Here is an 18,020-nt window from a genome sequence, read left to right as displayed (position 1 = left end):
TGATTCAAGTTGATTCTAACGTAGAGACTTTTTTCGAAGAAGTAATTTAGGAAAACATTAATCGGAATAACGAATAAGATCGGGAGTGCCGTTCAAGTAATCGGACTAAAGGACTTTTTTAAACGGGAGTGCCGTACAGTATCGCGCGAGAAAGACTTTTACTAAAATTAGTCCGCGCGCGATTGTAGTTTGTTATCCGCGAGTTTCTCGCGAGTGTCCTGTGCGGTGAGAGGAGGAGGCCTGACGTCCTGAGAGGAGGAGGAGGTCTGAGAGAGGCATCAAGCATCGGCGGAGCAACCTTGGGGTGAGTATCATCTCTTATCTGATAAAAATTAATAGTTCTTTTTTATTTATTTGAATTGTTATCTCGATAAATTAGAAATAATTACAAAAAGAGAAATTATTCAAAATTTTATTCTTATAAAAATCGTTTTCAGAAAATAACTAATTATTGCTAAATATCTCATTAAAAGACGAATTAGAAAGGCGTAAAAATTATCTTTTGAAATGTTGATTATTTGGAGCATTTTTTAAATTTGAATCTTATGTTTGTATGTTACAGTATCATCGTAGCTACGTGGCTGCATAACTCCGTCCGTTGCGCATCGAGTTGGTGAGTCAAAAATTTTTTTTATTGAGGTAACGAGTCTCCCGGCGGCAGTGACACGCGGCGCGACTTCCCCCCTTGCTCGCTCGACCGTATAAATAGGCGCGTTGTCTACCGGCGGCAGTGACACGCGGCGCGACTTCCCCCCTTGCTCGCAAAATTTTGTCTGCTAAAGACATCACGCTGATAAAGTTAAGCGTGTAATAAATCTTCCCTCCAGGGGGTGGGGGGAGTCCTCCCGGACCCTTTAGGGGCACGGGGGAGCCCTCCACTACGGGTTTTGCGCACCCGGAGTACCCGAGCACACCAGTACCGCAATCTACGGCAGCCCTACGGGTCTGTCGTGGACCGGGGAGTCCTTTTAAGGACTCGCGAGGTAAGCGGCCTCTATAAAAAGTCCGCTCGGCTGGTCGGAGCCGTGAGGGAGGAGCTTAGGCTCTCCTAACCGACCTAAGGGAAGGAAAACCCTGACAGAAAACCGGGGGTCTGCCTTCGGCGACATCACGCTTTTCTCCAGTAGTGAGCGTGTAATAAGTAAATCCTCCTAAGGGTCTGCCTTCGGCGACATCACGCTTTTCTCCAGTAGTGAGCGTGTAACAAATAAATCCTCCTCCGGTCTGCCTTCGGCGACCTCACGCTTTTCTCCAGTAGTGAGCGTGTAACAAATAAATCCTCCTCCGGTCTGCCTTCGGCGACCTCACGCTTTTCTCCAGTAGTGAGCGTGTAACAAATAAATCCTCCTCCGGTCTGCCTTCGGCGACCTCACGCTTTTCTCCAGTAGTGAGCGTGTAACAAATAAATCCTCCTCCGGTCTGCCTTCGGCGACCTCACGCTTTTCTCCAGTAGTGAGCGTGTAACAAATAAATCCTCCTCCGGTCTGCCTTCGGCGACCTCACGCTTTTCTCCAGTAGTGAGCGTGTAACAAATAAATCCTCCTCCGGTCTGCCTTCGGCGACCTCACGCTTTTCTCCAGTAGTGAGCGTGTAACAAATAAATCCTCCTCCGGTCTGCCTTCGGCGACCTCACGCTTTTCTCCAGTAGTGAGCGTGTAACAAATAAATCCTCCTCCGGTCTGCCTTCGGCGACCTCACGCTTTTCTCCAGTAGTGAGCGTGTAACAAATAAATCCTCCTCCGGTCTGCCTTCGGCGACCTCACGCTTTTCTCCAGTAGTGAGCGTGTAACAAATAAATCCTCCTCCGGTCTGCCTTCGGCGACCTCACGCTTTTCTCCAGTAGTGAGCGTGTAATAAATAAATCCTCTGTTAGGGTCACTCGTGGTGGTTTTAGCCGGTAGGCTGCGGGGAAATGGCGGAACTTTAATGTTCTGCTCTCCGCAGAATCCGGCACTCCCCCCGCCCCTTCCCGGGGGGGGTCTTCCTCCCGAAAGGGGGGTCACTGGTTACTCAAACCCCGGAAGAATGGAGGCACTCCCCGACCAGTGGCGCTCCCCGATCGGTGGCACAGCCACCGTGACTGGTTGCCACTGCTGACGGGTTGCCTCCAGGACGTCGTGGGGATTCCAGTGATGGAAGATTTCCACCACGTAAAAAAAAAAAAAAAAAAAAGGGACTTAGTTAAAACGTAGGTAGGGAATAATTTTTAATTCCTTTCTGCAATTACATTTCCATTAAGCGAGAAAAGTCAAGAAACATTTCGACTATATTGCAAAAGCGTTGTAAAATTAATGCAATATAGCTGAAATGCTTCTTGATTTTTCTTGCTTAAGGGATGAAGTCACACTGCATTGCCACGAGTCTCAATGTGGCTCGAGACTCCTATCTGACCCGGAGGTGGAGGTGGATTTTGCGGCCGGAACAGCATGAAAGAAAGTGGTGAGTGTAATTGATTTTCACGTACTATGTCACTTATGTCCAAAAATTTTCTATCTCTTCTGTCTTTACTTAATCGAATCGTTCATTTGAATGTTTCAGAAAATAACGACGCAGAAGGTGACATCTGAGAGGAGGAGGAGGCCTAGGATAGGCACCGATGCTGCCGTGCTGCCCGGTCTTCCGAACGGCAACTCTGCGCTACGATCGCGCGGAGTTTACTTGATAGAACTGTCGCGTGTTTTCACCCCGATGCGAAAAATGCCCGGTTGACAGTGTTTCGCATATCGACAACGTCAAATAATTTTCCAAGAAAGTTTTGATTTTATGGACTGTTACAAGTTTGGAAATATATATGGGAATGTTTCTCACGTCATTCGTCGTGGATCTTTTTTGTGCCGTATTCGCTGTTAAAATTCGAACTTCTTAAACTGAATATCTTTTTCTAATTAAAGAATATAAGTAAAGAAATCGGGTTTTAGCTTTCGCTATTTTACTTTATAAAATCATTTTAGGAATATGTACAAAGCTAATATTGTATACATGCAAATAATAGACCTTATATAACCGTATATCACATGATAAACTTATATTAATGAGTTTTTTAACATAATTGGGTCTTTGGCATAATCAAATATTTTCATACTTTTACTTTCGCGCAGACATTCATTTTGATAATTTGAGACATTCATAAACTTTATTACATCTAATTTGCGTAGAAAGGTCCATCATAAACGACGTGATATGAGTTTCTTTATCCTTCTGCTTCCCGTTTTCGAACACGATCACAAGAGTCATAGTGGGATCGGTATTGTGGAAAGAGTATGTACACAAGTCCTGCAGAAACGTCATTAATAATCAATCTGCTCAAAGATCATTTCGTAATAGGCGTACCTTCGTGCTTTTATGGTAAATCACTTTGTCCATAGCGAGAAGTTCGGCGTGTCGTTCCTTTATCTTGGTCTGAATGTTGTCCAAGTGTACTGATGGTTTCTGCGTGAATGTCTGTAAGAAACATTAATTACGTAAAAAAGCACAGTTTTATACTACTTATCTACACGTATGTGGATACTAATACATACATACTTGTATTGATAAAAACAATTAAAAGATAAGTTTGTACTTACACCAGGACAACAAACGACAATGGGAAAGCTCTCGGACGAGTTTGCTCCTCTCCCTGGATGTCTGTACCCCGAACCTGAATTTTCAGTTTCTCTGGAGTCGAAGATTATCAGTACGGCTAGTATGTCGTACTTTCGTTGAAAACTCTGTATCCTGAAAGAGCGTCTGTCAATTTGTGTGCCTATAAGTACTGCGCGAGCAACAAAATAATATCTGTATCTTACTTATGATAATAATCTACACTCTGCTTGCTCACAATACTCCTCATTTCCCCTGGACTAGCTTGTTGGCTTAAAGTAGTGTGGAAATACAGAGAGCACTTAGCTAATATGGCACCGCGAAGCTTCACCAGCCATTGATACAATGCTGGTTGTTGATTTGCCTTGAGGAACGTCGCACCGAAGCCCAATTTCCAGGACTAAAAAAATATCCCGAATTAGAATACTCGATAAGCTGCTTCGATGTTCTTATTTATATATCGCTAACCTCCTTGCTCTGCAGAGTTCTTTCCCAAGCTGCCATTCGCGTTTGCGCTCCATAGAGCGCCATCAGAGTCGGTAAAAACCTCCAGTTTTGAACTTCTACTTGCGCTTTCATTAACTGCACTAGTGTTTCGCATTCTAATCTGAATAATAAAAATTATTAGCTTATCACATGCATTAAAGTCTACAGTATTTGCGCATTACTAAAAAATCATGGGGGAATACGCACGTTAAACTTGTCTTAATAGCAATTAACGCCAAATGAGAACAGGATAATAAATAGCACTTCACTATCCCTTCTATGCACTGCAGCAATTCCTGATGCTTCATAACTTTGCTGTTTATACTCATGTTGTACATTCTCTCGTAGCTGTAATGCAATAATCACAGATGTGACATTGGAAACAGAAGGTTTGAAAGCGCTAATATACTGACAAATCTATCAGCTGGATTCTTGCCGTGATGAACTGACAGAGCTGATTGGAAACATTTGCTACTGTCGTGCCGATAGAGTTCGTTCCCTTGGTCATTTCCTCTAATCTTTTCAAGTCAGACTTCAACGATTCGTAGACAGTCTTCAAGGAATTCTGTAAATAATATCAGCGTAAATGAAGCTTGAGACGAGCAATGACTGAAGCAACTTCTTCCTTGTTAAATACATACATCTTTTCTGAGGAAACCTTTGTTTTTAGTATTGAGAAAACCTAAATCAGCATATGAACGCTCCGCCACGGCTATCTGCGGTAAGTGCATCAGGAGCATTCCCCATGGACCCATTTGCATCTGCTTGCACGATTCCCTTTCTCTCTCCTAAATTAAAGATACATTTTCTCTCAGATACAACTATACAATTGCAAGTATTCATATCACATACATATAACAGGAATTTAACCACTCACAACTGTCTCCTTGGCCTTGTCGGAGCATAATTGTGCGACCTGGGTGAAGAAGGTGTTGAGGAACTCGTCTTCGTGATCCATCCTCTATTTTTGTTTGCAACAAACGCGAATAAACAACAATCAAGTCATGCGGAAGTTTTTTTTAATTTCCACTGGGCGGAGGAGATTTAAGATACCTTTAACTCGTCCATAGGGTTATATAGCACGTAAGTCTCTTTTATCCATGCGAGTATCATATGGTGTTATACTGAACGAGGTTATGTTATAACGTTGTGTATGTGTTACGTATGAGTCGATTCGACCTGATTCGACCTTGCGAGAGATATCGACTTGATTTCAAGTTTGTAATAATGCAGCTTTGTACATATTAATCCACAATAATTTTTAATTATTACGATTTAATTGATCGATCAGTTTATCTAATTTATTGACAGAGGATATAATAATTTGATACTATGTGAAGACATAAATTTTTAATTATTATGATAACTATTGCTATAAATTTCTCATAAATTTATAATTAAAAAGCACGGTTAATATTTATATAATATATACAAAATATGTGATAAAAATTTGTGCTACATATTTATATCTACAAAGTTTTCTTTATGTTGTCGATATGATCTACAAGTTCATGATCGCTCTCTTTACAGCCTTCTCCTTGTTTCTTCTGATTTTCTTCTTGTGTTCGACATTCTTAGTGGCATCTCTGAAGAATTTGATTCCTTCCCGTTCCTCCAAGTTGCGTTGCATGTACATCATACCATGCAAATTAAAACCAATAGCATCCTAAAAGATATCGTTAGTTAATTCGTGAGATAAATAACAGTACATCCTCGTGAACATATGCAGTCAGTAAAGTGAGCTTTTATTACTCTTAAAGTAGAGATCTTTTCCACAGCGAGTTTCTTCACAATCTCCAACGTGGGCAAAAGATTTTGATTGGCCACTATCGGACCATGATGCGCTTGTACCAAGCACATAGCTAATCTGGATAATAGCTCAACTTGATAATCATTTTTTAACAAATTAGGGAGTCTCTTAAGAATATCACAGGCGGCAGAATATGGTAATAATAGTAATGTCTCCTCCAATTCACTGAAACATGCAAGGTTCTAGTTACGTCTTCATTCTTATATGAAACGTTATTGCGTGCTTCATCACATCTTACCTCGCCCTAACTCGTTTAAAAGTTTCCACTAGAAAATCTTCTGTGCTCGTGCATTCGTAAGCCTGCATCAGTAGAGGAAGAGGCGGCGCTTTGTCAGAAGCAGAAACAGCTTTACTTAATTCTATCTCATATTGGTTGCATATTTCCAAGCATTCCAGTATCAGCTCAGCCTGATAAAAAAGTCGTATCACAAAGAGATTTTAATACTCCGTGTTGCAAATTGTATATACTTAAATAATATTCAACTTACAGCCTTCTCACTGTTAACGGTCTTTCTGGAAGGTAACGCCTGTTGTTTCTGTCCTAATACCGCAGTGCTTTCTCCGGTAACTAATTCGTTCTCTTGTTGTTCCCTTTCTTCTTCCGCTTCGTCTTGTAACACTAAAGGTTCGTTAGTCTTCTCGTACAATCTGACTACTCTATCGGAACCGCATGACGCGACAAAAACCCCGTTCGCTGAAACGCAACAATTCCAACTTTCTCCAGCGTGACCCTACAACGATCATAAAAGTATTGTAATCACCGAGTTAACACGCGGTATCGTAAAGTATTCAATGAAATACAGTACTTGTAGTGTGGTGATCTTTTGAAATATATCAGCATCCCATTGTTTAATCCTGCCGTCTTTACCAGAGGTAAAGAAGTAGTGAGTTGCAGGCACGAAGGAGAGACCCGTGACAGAGTCATCGTGAGCGAATAAAGACTTGTGGCAATCACCGAAATCCAAACCCCAGATCTTGACGTTGCGATCAGCAGAACCGGTCGCTATGAGCGTGGAGTCGCTGGATATATCCATGCACAGTACTGGTAGCTTGTGCCCGTAAAGCGACACAAAGAACTATAATAAAAATATAAAACGATAAAAGATAACATTCAAGATAATGTAATAATGTATCTCAAAATAACTGCGGTACCTTAAATGTGTCAAAAAAGAAGATTTTAATAGTACAGTCCAATAGAGAAACAGCCACAAATCTATTATTCGGACTTATTCTTACGCACAGGACGCTTTCTTCAAGCTTAAGCGTCCTTACGTGCAAGACAGAAAGAACTTTCGCCTTTATCTGATTGTTAGAATCTTGAATAAGTTCAAAATTCCAAAATTTCACCGTTTGATCACCACCACCGCTGGCAATTCCTTTCTATTTGCAAAAACGTATTAATAAGTTTCAACTTAATAACAATTTTTAAAATATTTTTGTTCAAAAATATTACCAAGTCCGGAAATAATGTCACGGTCCAAAGCTCTTTGGAGTGCGCCGGCACTTCTTCCAAGATATCTCCAGATGCAATGTCAATAATAAGCATTTTTCCATCCTTCAAACCAACAATCAGATGCCTGTCACCCGGCACGAATGTTACCGTCAAGGCATAACCGCACTGCACTGTGCGTAAGCACGATAGCGTTGGCCTAAAAATTGTCACGTTTGTTAGTACATCTCTAATATATATCCTTATTAAGAACACATATTTCATAAGATACTCTACCTGTTCCATAATTTGACAGAATCTCCGCTAACGGTAGCCAATGCCAAATTGTCGGAGCTAAAACAGACAGCTCGAACATCTGTACGATGGCCATGTGCCGCTATTGAACGCAAACATTTTACTTCGGGATCCTTCTCTTCCATGTACAAAGAATGCAACTCGATCGAATTGTTATTGACTCCAACACATAACTGCACAAAACGGACAAAATAAAATACGGCACAAAATTTCAGGTGATTTTAAATTTGTCTTATGCTGTTACTAACTCTCAGTTCGTTTCCTTTGCCTATAACTAAATCAAGTCCTTTCGCTTTGCCGGAGATCTTAACAATAGGTAAACGTCTTATCTCGTCTGTTAGGGATGGTGCATTTGGTAGCTCTTTCTTTGCGTCATTTCCTTCCCTATTGACGAGGCAAAGAAATATGTATTTAAATCTTATTCTATTTAGATAAATTAAAAATCTTTTTTGCTAAAACTCACTTCTGAGCCTTTCGCCTTTCTTTCTTCAATCTTTTCGTAAATCTATCTTTTACTGTATCTTCAGATAGTAGATAAAACAGTTCTACGGAATTTCCCACTCCGTAACATCCAAGAACTTTACATGTGGAGTCAATTTCTAATGAAACAACTCGTCCGCTTGCGCCTCTTATTATGCTTCCAACTTTTTCACATTTTATAGGATATTTCTGTAAAAATATGTGCTTATAAATTATATATATTACTTTAAAAATAATTATATAAAGATAAATCGTATCATAAACTTAGTATAATGCAAATATAAATTTATACCATATCTGTATCGACACTTTCTTCACTTTCTTCATTGATATCTGTACCAACGGCAGTATCGAATTCAATATTCTTGTTATCAAGGAAGGTTATTTTCCAAACGCGTAATTCCATATCGTTGCATCCCGTTATTAAATACCGATCGTCGTTCATCAAGGCAAGACTCCAAACCTATCAATATTGAATCAATACTATAATCATCATGAAATATAAATGACGAACAGGAACATAATCAAGTAGCTTACTTCTGACTTATGTCCAACAAGGGTTTTGAAGTTGTGTTCCGTATCCAGATCCCAAAACTTCACAAATGTATCCTTGCTAGAGCTAATAATAATGTTATGTTCCTTCATGAATACCAACTTAGTTACGACACCTTTGTGCCCGCTTAACCGACATATCCCAGTTTCCGCCACGACATCCCAGACAATAATATCCGTATCCTGTTAATATAAAAAGAGAAAAGAAATATAAGGCGCTTATAATTTTGCTACATTTGTAAGATTCTTACCTTGGAACCAGTAGCTAATCTGTGTCCCAACGCGTCATACGCCAAGGTTGTTATTTCAGACTTGTGCCCTACAAATATGCTGACGTTTTCGCTGCTGCTTAAATCAAAGGTTTTCACCGTGCCATCCGCGTAACCAACTGCGATGTGCTTTTTGTCGGGGGATGCAGCCAGACGCGTTACGCACACCTTTTCTCCAGACAACACTTGTGCCTGAGATCATTATTACATTTTTAAGATACAGATCATTTCTATCAAGTTCCTTGCATCTTACGTCCTTTCAATTTACCTTCTCTCCGAGCCGCAGATCCCAAATGTATACATGTTCGCACGCAGCGGCAGCCACGAATCTACCTTCCTGACCGTCCAGCTTTACGAAGACGACGTTGCATCGAGGGCTCGTGATTATGTTTGCGTTACCTGCCGGCACGTACTTGAGATACTGCTTGGTCAAGCCCATTTTATTCGCAGTTTGTCCAGTCTGAAGAAAATAGCCAAGCTTTATAACGATATATTTCACGATATATGTAACAACAATCTATGATAGTGAAATCTGCCATATACTGTAAGAATAAACAATTCAAACTAACATCTATCAATTACTGTGATAATTAAGAAACATATACGAGCTTGAGCTCTGTTGAGCTCGAGGTTACAGACGCACGTGCATAACCGCGTGTATATCAACCATGAATTGCGCCTGCGCGTCGCGCAGTGTCGGAAGGATGCTAGATCCTCCGTCAAATGAGAGTTTTAATTCCGCCCACCATTTTTAGGCTTATAACGCACTTTTGAAAGTAAATTGGTATCTGCGCAATTTATTACAAAAATAATTAATTCAGCAATTCATATAAATATCATTGTAATAAGTAAAAAAAAAAAATAACCTTCGTCGTAGGATCAATTAAAAATTGTCCAAACTCTTGCTCGAGGAATTCTACGGCTCTAGATGCTTATTTGTTCGAAGACGCAGACACGCTGGATCTGTCAAAGTCGTACTACGTAGTTACAGTTGGTTACAGTTATCCCGCCGACGGCGAAGATCTCGTCGTGCGGTTTGTGATCCGCGCGAGTCACGCGTGCCGCGAGCGAGTGGCAGCCCCGGACGGAACCCGGACGTGCCCGGACGATGGTGTTGAACGACGGCGCGGACATCCCGGAGAGGGTGGGATGCGGCTTCAGCACGTTCAAGGAGGTGGACGAGGTGACCACCCTGATCGCGGAGCTCAGGCGGCCGGATCTGGTGGAGCGGAACCGGGACCGCTTCAACTTCATCCTCTCCCAGTACCAGGATCAGCATCACCTCCTGGACCCGTACCTCGAGCGGATCCTGGAGTCCTTACTGTCGATCACCAAAGACGAGGACTGTCCGGTGAACGTCAAGCACAACGCGTTCAAGTACCTGTTTATCATCATGTCCGTGAAGACGTACAAGAGGATCGTTACTTATCTCCCGCACGAGGTAGGGGACCTCTTGCCTGTGCTAAGGATGCTCGAGAAGCAGGACCTGAACGATGTGGAGACGTGGGAGACCAGATACGTCTTGCTCATCTGGTTGTCCATCATCTCTAAGATACCATTTCCTCTGTCTCGCCTAGAAACGTCTGAGAATATAGATCCAGACCAGACTATTATTGTCAGGTACCATTGACGCTGTTATTCTAGTCTGCATGAAGCTATTTCATTTGAATGGCAATGGAATACGTTGTTTTTACTCTTATGTTTCAGAATTTTGAAAGTGTGCAAGCTATATTGTCTGTCGAAAGACGCGTGTGCTGTGGCGGCTGTATTTTTAATAGCAAACTTTTTAACAAGATCGGATGTCAAAAAATTATACTTGGAAGAAATGATTATGTGGTGCTTAAAGGTAAAGTATTCTCTCTAAAGATGTCGAATATTATTTAACATAAGCAACCTAGGAGTAATATCACAGATTTTCCAAGTATCGCTTATACATTATTTCACATTTTTCCAGTGTCTAGAAAATGATCCTTTGAGACATGGACCTCTGGCTGTAATATCCTCAATATTAAAGCATAGCGCTAGAGAAGACGTCAAACCATATAGCCAAATGCTTCTCGATAATATGCTGAAACTCCGGCTAAGTGACAATCCAACAGATCTTATTAGGAAATTTGGAATGAAAGTTGTCCAGCGGATAGGTATCTAGCGTTTCATTCGACCATATCCATTTCTTATAAATAAAAAATTTAAAATATGAAAAAATTCTTTTTCGTCTCAGGTCTGGTATTGTTGAGAACAAAATTAGCATCTTGGCGCTACCAGAAGATGAGTCGGCCGATAAGTATTATGCCTAACGTTAAAGCAGATATTGATAATACTGAAAGGATTATTGATGTTAAAAAGTTAAGTACTTCAAGTGACAATGAAGATCAGGAGATTCCTCCGGCCATTGAAGATATAATAGAGCAACTTGTACAGGGTCTTCGGGATAAAGCGATTACCATAAGGTATATATCTGTCATTTATTAGAGATGATATTGAATTGAATAATAATATATATGTAGATATATATAATAAGAATTAAATTATATATCAATATATTATTGTATTTATATATTATATAAATTAATATAATATATTATGATTTTTTAATTAAATATTATATTAATATATTATTATATTACGACATAGGTGGTCCGCAGCAAAAGGTATCGGCAGAATAACCGCAAGATTACCGATAGACTTAGCTGACGATGTTCTGGGTTTTGTATTAAATCTCTTTTCCGGACGTGAATCAGATGCAGCGTGGCATGGTGGTTGTTTGGCGCTCGCGGAACTTGGTAAGCACATCCCTTTTACATTTAGAAATGTATTACAATTTTTATTCCACCACTTGTATACATTTACTGCGCATATTCCAGGAAGACGTGGCCTATTGTTACCTCATCGTCTGAGCGACGTAGTTCCCGTCGTTCTGCAAGCCTTAGTCTTTGATGAACCTACAACTTATGGATCGATCGGTTATTTGATCAGAGATGCCGCTTGTTACATATGCTGGTCCTTTCCGAGAGCCTATGATTCGCATGTTTTCGAACATTACGTCAAGGAGATCGCAGCAATGTTATTAGTTGTAACATGCTTCGATAGAGAGGTACAAGTCGCGCGTATACCTATGCATTATTTTTCATTTTTATTGCATTCATAATTCATATAAATCATTGTTGCACCGACAGATAAACTGCAGAAGAGCAGCGTCTGCCGCGTTTCAAGAAAACGTTGGAAGACAAGACAACTTTCCGCATGGCATAGACATACTGACTATCGCTGACTATTTCGAAGTTGGCGTAAGGAGTCATACGTATCTCAAAATCAGGTATAGAATTCAACATTTCTGACTTACACATTTCTTATAATGTAATCAATTTCTTATAATACTATCTGTTAGCGTACAAATCGCACAATATGAAGAGTACACGAAGCCCTTAATAGATCACTTAGTGGCAAAGAAAGTGACACATTGGGACACTGCAATCAGAGAGCTTTCAGCTAAGGTAAGTTTCGACAATTGATACTAATTGAACGTTTACAATGTCGAATATCACAAATTTTCGGTTTTATCATTAGTAATTTATTGCAGTCACTTTTCAATCTGACGGCAGCTGATCCACATTATACGACAGAGACAGTACTGCCGACTTTATTGGGCATGCTAAATTCTATCGACTTAAATGTTAGGCACGGTGCAGTGTTAGCTACTGCGGAAATTCTCGAAGCTTTATACAATCATTGTAATGATAAAATTGGACATATTATCGGTAAGAATACGTGAAGCCGTACGCAGAGATCAGTTTTTATTTTTCCTTAAATATCTCTAACATTTTTGATTTTTATTCAGGAGCCACGGCTGTAGCTGATATACAAGATACAGTACGAACTTTCAGAAGTAGAGGACAATTTAAGGGTCTTGGGGGAGAGCTAATGAAACAAGCTTGTGCCGTGCTAATTAAGAAATGTTCTATTGTTCACTTTCCTATTCATTTTACAGACGTTGTAGGCACGTATTAATAATTAAAACAAGTTTTACTTAAAAAATTGCTTTTGTATCTAATATACTATTAATCCATTGATAATACAGATGACTGGCAAAAATTATTAGAAGAATGCTTGAGCCACGAAGTGTCGGCAGTTAAATTAAAAGCGGCCGAAGCACACACAAACTTTTTTCTAGAATATTATGTAGATATCGATCATGACGCCCGAAGTGCTGTAGTTAATCGTTACCTGGAGTCCTTACAATCGAGTAGTCAGTCCATTAGAATAGGATTTGCACAGGCAATAGGTAAATTGATGAATGCATTTCATTTACATATGCCAAGCATATATTGTTTCATTTAATTTAATTTTTATTTTACAGGACATTTTCCACTGTTCGTAATTCGTGAAAGAGTGAAAGACATTATAAACTCGTTAATCACATGCACTCATATATCTGAGAACACGCTGAAATGGGCGGAGAGTAGGAAAGAAGCTTTGCACTCACTAACAATGGTGCTGCAAACACTAGGAATTGACGAAGTCGGTGAGTTCCCATTCAGATATCACATATTTATTAACACTTCACAATATTTACTGCGAATAAATACATTCTCTTTTCAGACAAATGGCAATCGTTTGTGACAGATCTGTACAGTTGTTATTTGTTGGCTCTTAAAGAATATACCATAGATAGTCGTGGAGATATAGGCGCTTGGGTGAGAGAAGCGGCTATGATTGGACTGCACGTGCGTATTCCATGGCAGCAAAATTGTTTTATTGTCAATATACATCAGAAAACTGATTGCGATTAAAATATCTATATTGTTGCAGGTGTTGACAAACCTAGTATCGCAAGCAAAACTATTATCCGTATTGAATGAGGACTTAATGGCTGGTATTATCGGCGGTGTCGCGCAGCAGGCTGTCGAGAGGATAGATGGAATTCGAGCTCAGGCTGGTACTGTATTCAGTGCGCTTATACACAGGTAAAAACGCGGTGATATGTGTGTCTACTGTAATTTTACAATTTACTTATACAAAGAGCAACTTAATAAAATATAAAGAATTTTAATTAGCAAGATTTATGAATAATTTAGGATTAATTGATTCTCCTTCTTCATAGCGATCCGCCACTTCCAAATATACCATATCATAAGGAATTGAAAGATATATTTCCTTATAACGAATGTAAGGAGACTATAGAATGGCGAATGGAATCTACAACGTTTCCACGATTTATTAAGATGTTAAGTTTTCCACCATATAAAATAAATTTGTTACGCGGAATTATATTCAGCGTCGGCGGCATAAGCGAATCATTGGTAAGTTTAATTTTTAAATATAAAGTATAAAATATTATCTAAACATCCACGCGCGTGAGCTAATTTATTTGATAAAGACAAAATCGACTCTTAGTAAGATCTATAATTTTACTAATTATATAAGCAATTCTATTTATCATTAAATACCTTACTTATCTTTTATCTCTTATCTTTGTCAGGTAAAACATTCGAGTGTTTCTTTATTTACTTATCTACAAGAGATCGATGAGGCGGGCTTAAAGGATTTATGTGAAAAAATATTAAATATATTCGAGGAGAGTCATAAAAACGAACGAATGATAACATCGATATTAGCTTTCTTGGATCGTTTATTGAGTTCAGGTTGCATTCAGTCTGTCTTGGATGATGCAGACAATACAATCTCAGAACGTATATTAACACTATTGAAACACGAAATAAAATATTCCAGTAACATGAAATTGCTCATTAGCAGTATACATGTTTTCTGCCAGTTACTACAGGTTTGTAAAAATTGACAAGAATAATTGTTTATTGATAATTATTATAGAGTAACTAATTACATATAAAAATATAAAAATCTATAATATGTAACTTTATTAAAATCCATAATGATTAAAATTGTATCTCATTAAGTATATTAAATATCATGTTTCTAGGTACGAGGACCCGTTGCAAAGAGAGCATTTTGTCAACTGAGTATATTTTTGTGTCATAAATACACGAGCTTAAGGAAAACAACGGCTATACGTACTTATGAGGCGTTGATCCTTTATGGAGAGGAAATGGATATAGCGGAAGAAGATTTATCAAGTATACTCACAAAATTGAACGCGACGGATTGGGAACAGCCAATCTCAGATTTACGTCCAATCCGAAATAATTTGTGTGAGTTAATGAAGGTGTCTGCACCGGTTTTGCAAACAAAATCAACGAATTGAGAAAGGCTTTACGTGCGAAGATTTTAGCTTTTTATTTTTACCCTTAGCATAAAGTGAGACAAAATTTCATCACTAATATGATAAATAATTAAGGTAAAAATTCTCATAGGCTAATAAGACTACAAACTCTGTCTACAATTAAAAAATATTGTACATATGTACGCGTAAAAACATAAACTTTTTCTATCATGCACAGGCTTATACATTCTGTACGATGCATTTAATAATTTCTATTACATTATTTTATACAAAATGAATATGTAAAAAAAATATTTCTATAATACTAAAAAAGAGGTGCTTGTAACATAAACTCGGACTTAAAGCATTCATCCTCCTCGTTCATGAATCATTCGAGTATTTATATTATTATATTAAAATTGTACAAAACTTCTCATTTTACGTGTCTCAGCATTCATTATTGTCGTACATATTCATCTTTCGTTCGTCAAAACGATTTATATTAATGCTGAGATTGTTAGTTATGTAATGAGTTAATAGCTTAGCTCCGCATTTCTCAATATTCCATTGTTCTGTCCACCAATTACGCTTATTGATCTCGCCTGTTATCGGATCTCTCGGCAGAGGACAATTGTACTGTCTTTTCGTTACTACACTCTTTTCTAATTTGTGATCATTCCTCTGTATTCGTTCGCAAACGAAGCATTCGAATTCTTCCACGTAATTCCCAAATTCATTAGCAATTCCCGTCGGTCTCCTTTCAAGCACGCGTAGCAGCTCGCTATTTGTAACGCGATTTTCGCGCTTGCTTAATTTGTGAGACAAGTACTCTTCATACGCAGAATCATTTTTTAAAAGATTGTGCAATAAGTTGGCGAGTTCTATCGGACCGGCAAAGTCTAATATTGAGATAGCAGATTTATTATTTGGGAGCCAATCCTACAAAATCAAAAATCTAGTAGATAAAGCAGATTCAATTGCGAGACTCGAATCACAATTTTCAAGAAGAAAAAAATACCTTAAAAGATGGTGATCCGTAATATATTGGTACAGAACCAACGATAAGCGGCCTCCACAGTTTTTCCGTGATATAATCTTCGCAAATCGCATTTTCAAAGGCCATGGTAAACTTATATTTGGCCACAAAGGACAAGAATTCACGATTACTTAAAATATCGAGATAGTTGTTCTTCAACCTGAGAAAACAGGCACGTTTTATCCGCTGATAATCATTAATTGCTGGGAGTAAAACTATAATTGCATTAAGTAAATGTACCTGTCGTCGAGCTGTGCATTATTCACACATGCACCGTAGGAGTCAACTCGAATATGTTTCATTAACTCTATGACATAGCGATCCCTGTCACTAGCGGTATCACAGTCGGATTGAATGTATAATACTGGTGCTAAATCTTCCGCACGCATCAATGCAGACTTCTCTTTGGTAGACATGTAATACGACTTTCCTACACATACACAAATATCCTACTTTTATATCCTTTTAGATTTGAGACTCGTGAAATTCGTATAATTTTTTATTACACGTATCGTTACTTAAATACTAGAAAATTAGAGTTGGAGAAAATTACTTCCGTCAGTTGTATCTTTCCTTTACCTACTAATTCTTCTAAACCTGGTAAGTCGAGAAGCGTGAGTGGTACATTACTAAATCTGCTAAACGTAGAGGAGTAGTTAAAGAGATTGAGCGCTTCTTCGTGAACGAGTACAGGATTATTCCTAGGAGATTCCTCGTGAAGTAAGCCCCACGATATGGCACTGTTCCTCCAACTGGGCAAATCACGGACGCGGAGATTACTTCCGTAAAACAGAATACTCTATAAAAGTCAGTAATGTCCATTTCTATCGATGCGGATTAACTTTGATTTCGGTTTAAATTTATCTTTTTCCAGTTCTGAGAATTAGAAAAAGATAAAAGGTAAGTTAAACCGAGATCAAACTCAATCCGCATTGGAAGAAATGGACACAAGTGCATGCAGAATACACAAAATTTACTCCAAACCAACTCAGAGAGAGGTAGAAAATGCAAGAGGATCGTACTTTCAAGCGTACGTTGCTCTCAAACGCTCTATCGTGCGTGAAGTAACATCTAGCGTCCCCGCAAGTTTTCACCCGATTCCTACTACCGAACGGCGTCCACCACAATATGACAGGCACGTCGTCATCTGGGCGTGACAGAACATCGAGACACGTCAATCTTTTGCCGAGAAGCATCGACATGGCAGTAAACAAAAATTACCTGAGAGAGACAATCGTTTGCGGTCGCCGAGTATTAAGCATAACTGAAAATTAGAATCAATTAGCTTCCGTGGATGTCTGGCTGTCAATCGGTTCATCAATATGTCATACCTGAAATATCACGACGCATATACCCAGCGCGGTCGCGGTCGCGAACATAACACGTATCTTCCGCGGCATTATGGCTTTACAAATGCATATTTATTTTTAAAAAAAGAAAAGAAGAAAAAGAAGATACCACCTCTAATATCAAAGCTAATTGACTAAAACTAGCCTAACGAGACATAACCTAGAAATAAAACGTCAACCATTGGCGTGTCTCCGCGTCGGACGACGTGCCATCTGTCGGGGTGCCGCGCAGGCGTGTCGATAACCTTTCGCTCGCAGCGCTCGCTCCGCTCGTCGCATAGGAATTTCCGAGAGAGATACGTCGCGGTCGGATCCGTCCGTTCATCCGTTCCGTGCCGCCTCCCGCTGCGATCGTCGCCGCGCTGTGCCCCCGGGCCGGACCGAAAGCGAGCAAGCCAAGCTGCCCAAGCCAGTCGCGACGCCGACCAATCAGTCGCTGGAGCTCATCGCGCCTCCGTCACGGTCACGTATCTCCGTCGCGCTCTAACCTCAATCCCATCGCTGCGTCCGTCGCGCTTCCTCCCGCGACCTCCTCTC

The 18,020-nt window shown here is 39.5% G+C and overlaps 4 protein-coding genes and 1 long non-coding RNA gene across 5 annotated transcripts; 2 read left to right on the top strand and 3 right to left on the bottom strand.

Moving 5' to 3' along the window:
• The first annotated feature begins 1,800 nt into the window (after positions 1-1,800).
• LOC139779438 (uncharacterized) lies at positions 1,801-2,812 on the top strand. Its single transcript, XR_011719899.1, has 2 exons — positions 1,801-2,439; positions 2,539-2,812. It is a non-coding gene; the product is annotated as an uncharacterized lncRNA (long non-coding RNA).
• Positions 2,813-2,907: 95 nt separating this feature from the next.
• On the bottom strand, positions 2,908-5,241 carry LOC139779433 (KICSTOR subunit 2). Its single transcript, XM_071717782.1, has 10 exons — positions 5,119-5,241; positions 4,943-5,026; positions 4,707-4,853; positions 4,479-4,630; positions 4,273-4,413; positions 4,048-4,186; positions 3,786-3,979; positions 3,564-3,714; positions 3,331-3,441; positions 2,908-3,273 (listed from the first exon to the last, which is right to left on the bottom strand). The coding sequence occupies exons 1-10, from the start codon at positions 5,176-5,178 to the stop codon at positions 3,103-3,105; spliced, it is 1,350 nt and encodes a 449-aa protein (XP_071573883.1). The 5' UTR covers positions 5,179-5,241; the 3' UTR covers positions 2,908-3,102.
• A 159-nt stretch (positions 5,242-5,400) lies between these two features.
• On the bottom strand, positions 5,401-9,599 carry LOC139779430 (WD repeat-containing protein 3). The gene is made up of 15 exons (XM_071717778.1): positions 9,490-9,599; positions 9,189-9,380; positions 8,903-9,112; positions 8,637-8,834; positions 8,392-8,562; positions 8,083-8,288; positions 7,868-8,003; positions 7,602-7,792; positions 7,329-7,524; positions 7,028-7,255; positions 6,682-6,951; positions 6,364-6,606; positions 6,114-6,283; positions 5,818-6,040; positions 5,401-5,731 (listed from the first exon to the last, which is right to left on the bottom strand). The coding sequence occupies exons 2-15, from the start codon at positions 9,357-9,359 to the stop codon at positions 5,567-5,569; spliced, it is 2,778 nt and encodes a 925-aa protein (XP_071573879.1). The 5' UTR covers positions 9,360-9,380; positions 9,490-9,599; the 3' UTR covers positions 5,401-5,566.
• An 87-nt stretch (positions 9,600-9,686) lies between these two features.
• Positions 9,687-15,331, top strand: Tbcd (tubulin folding cofactor D). The gene is made up of 17 exons (XM_071717777.1): positions 9,687-10,540; positions 10,628-10,766; positions 10,875-11,061; positions 11,142-11,370; positions 11,555-11,703; positions 11,785-12,014; positions 12,097-12,236; positions 12,309-12,414; positions 12,501-12,678; positions 12,759-12,917; positions 12,999-13,202; positions 13,278-13,442; positions 13,520-13,644; positions 13,730-13,884; positions 14,022-14,220; positions 14,400-14,702; positions 14,859-15,331. Exons 1-17 carry the CDS (start codon positions 10,029-10,031, stop codon positions 15,138-15,140), a joined length of 3,462 nt encoding a protein of 1,153 aa, XP_071573878.1. The 5' UTR covers positions 9,687-10,028; the 3' UTR covers positions 15,141-15,331.
• Fuctb (alpha-(1,3)-fucosyltransferase 10) lies at positions 14,532-17,711 on the bottom strand. The gene is made up of 7 exons (XM_071717784.1): positions 17,466-17,711; positions 17,356-17,398; positions 17,157-17,281; positions 16,714-16,933; positions 16,375-16,564; positions 16,117-16,294; positions 14,532-16,037 (listed from the first exon to the last, which is right to left on the bottom strand). The coding sequence occupies exons 1-7, from the start codon at positions 17,532-17,534 to the stop codon at positions 15,546-15,548; spliced, it is 1,317 nt and encodes a 438-aa protein (XP_071573885.1). The 5' UTR covers positions 17,535-17,711; the 3' UTR covers positions 14,532-15,545.
• Positions 17,712-18,020: the final 309 nt, after the last annotated feature.

Source organism: Temnothorax nylanderi, unplaced genomic scaffold, assembly GCF_030848795.1.
Source record: "Temnothorax nylanderi isolate EJ_2023f unplaced genomic scaffold, tnyl_v1.0 TNYL_tig0226_pilon, whole genome shotgun sequence".
Classification (NCBI taxonomy): Eukaryota; Metazoa; Arthropoda; class Insecta; order Hymenoptera; family Formicidae; genus Temnothorax; species Temnothorax nylanderi.
The sequence above is the reverse complement of the archived record's forward strand: the minus strand, read 5'-3'. Positions and strand labels throughout refer to the sequence as shown.

Coding starts and splice junctions, on each gene's coding strand:
- LOC139779433 (XM_071717782.1), bottom strand. CDS start 5,178: ATGATACTCGCATGGATAAAAGAGACTTACGTGCTATATAACCCTATG. Junction 3,715..3,785: donor AGTGTAGATTATTATCATAA/GTAAGATACAGA, acceptor ACGCTCTTTCAG/GATACAGAGTTTTCAACGAA. Junction 3,274..3,330: donor TTTACCATAAAAGCACGAAG/GTACGCCTATTA, acceptor ACGTTTCTGCAG/GACTTGTGTACATACTCTTT.
- LOC139779430 (XM_071717778.1), bottom strand. CDS start 9,359: ATGGGCTTGACCAAGCAGTATCTCAAGTACGTGCCGGCAGGTAACGCA. Junction 8,289..8,391: donor AAAGTGTCGATACAGATATG/GTATAAATTTAT, acceptor ATATTTTTACAG/AAATATCCTATAAAATGTGA. Junction 7,525..7,601: donor TCTGTCAAATTATGGAACAG/GTAGAGTATCTT, acceptor GACAATTTTTAG/GCCAACGCTATCGTGCTTAC.
- Tbcd (XM_071717777.1), top strand. CDS start 10,029: ATGGTGTTGAACGACGGCGCGGACATCCCGGAGAGGGTGGGATGCGGC. Junction 11,371..11,554: donor GATAAAGCGATTACCATAAG/GTATATATCTGT, acceptor ATTACGACATAG/GTGGTCCGCAGCAAAAGGTA. Junction 13,443..13,519: donor ACTAGGAATTGACGAAGTCG/GTGAGTTCCCAT, acceptor TTCTCTTTTCAG/ACAAATGGCAATCGTTTGTG.
- Fuctb (XM_071717784.1), bottom strand. CDS start 17,534: ATGCCGCGGAAGATACGTGTTATGTTCGCGACCGCGACCGCGCTGGGT. Junction 17,399..17,465: donor TATGCGTCGTGATATTTCAG/GTATGACATATT, acceptor TCTAATTTTCAG/TTATGCTTAATACTCGGCGA. Junction 16,038..16,116: donor ACGGATCACCATCTTTTAAG/GTATTTTTTTCT, acceptor TTGATTTTGTAG/GATTGGCTCCCAAATAATAA.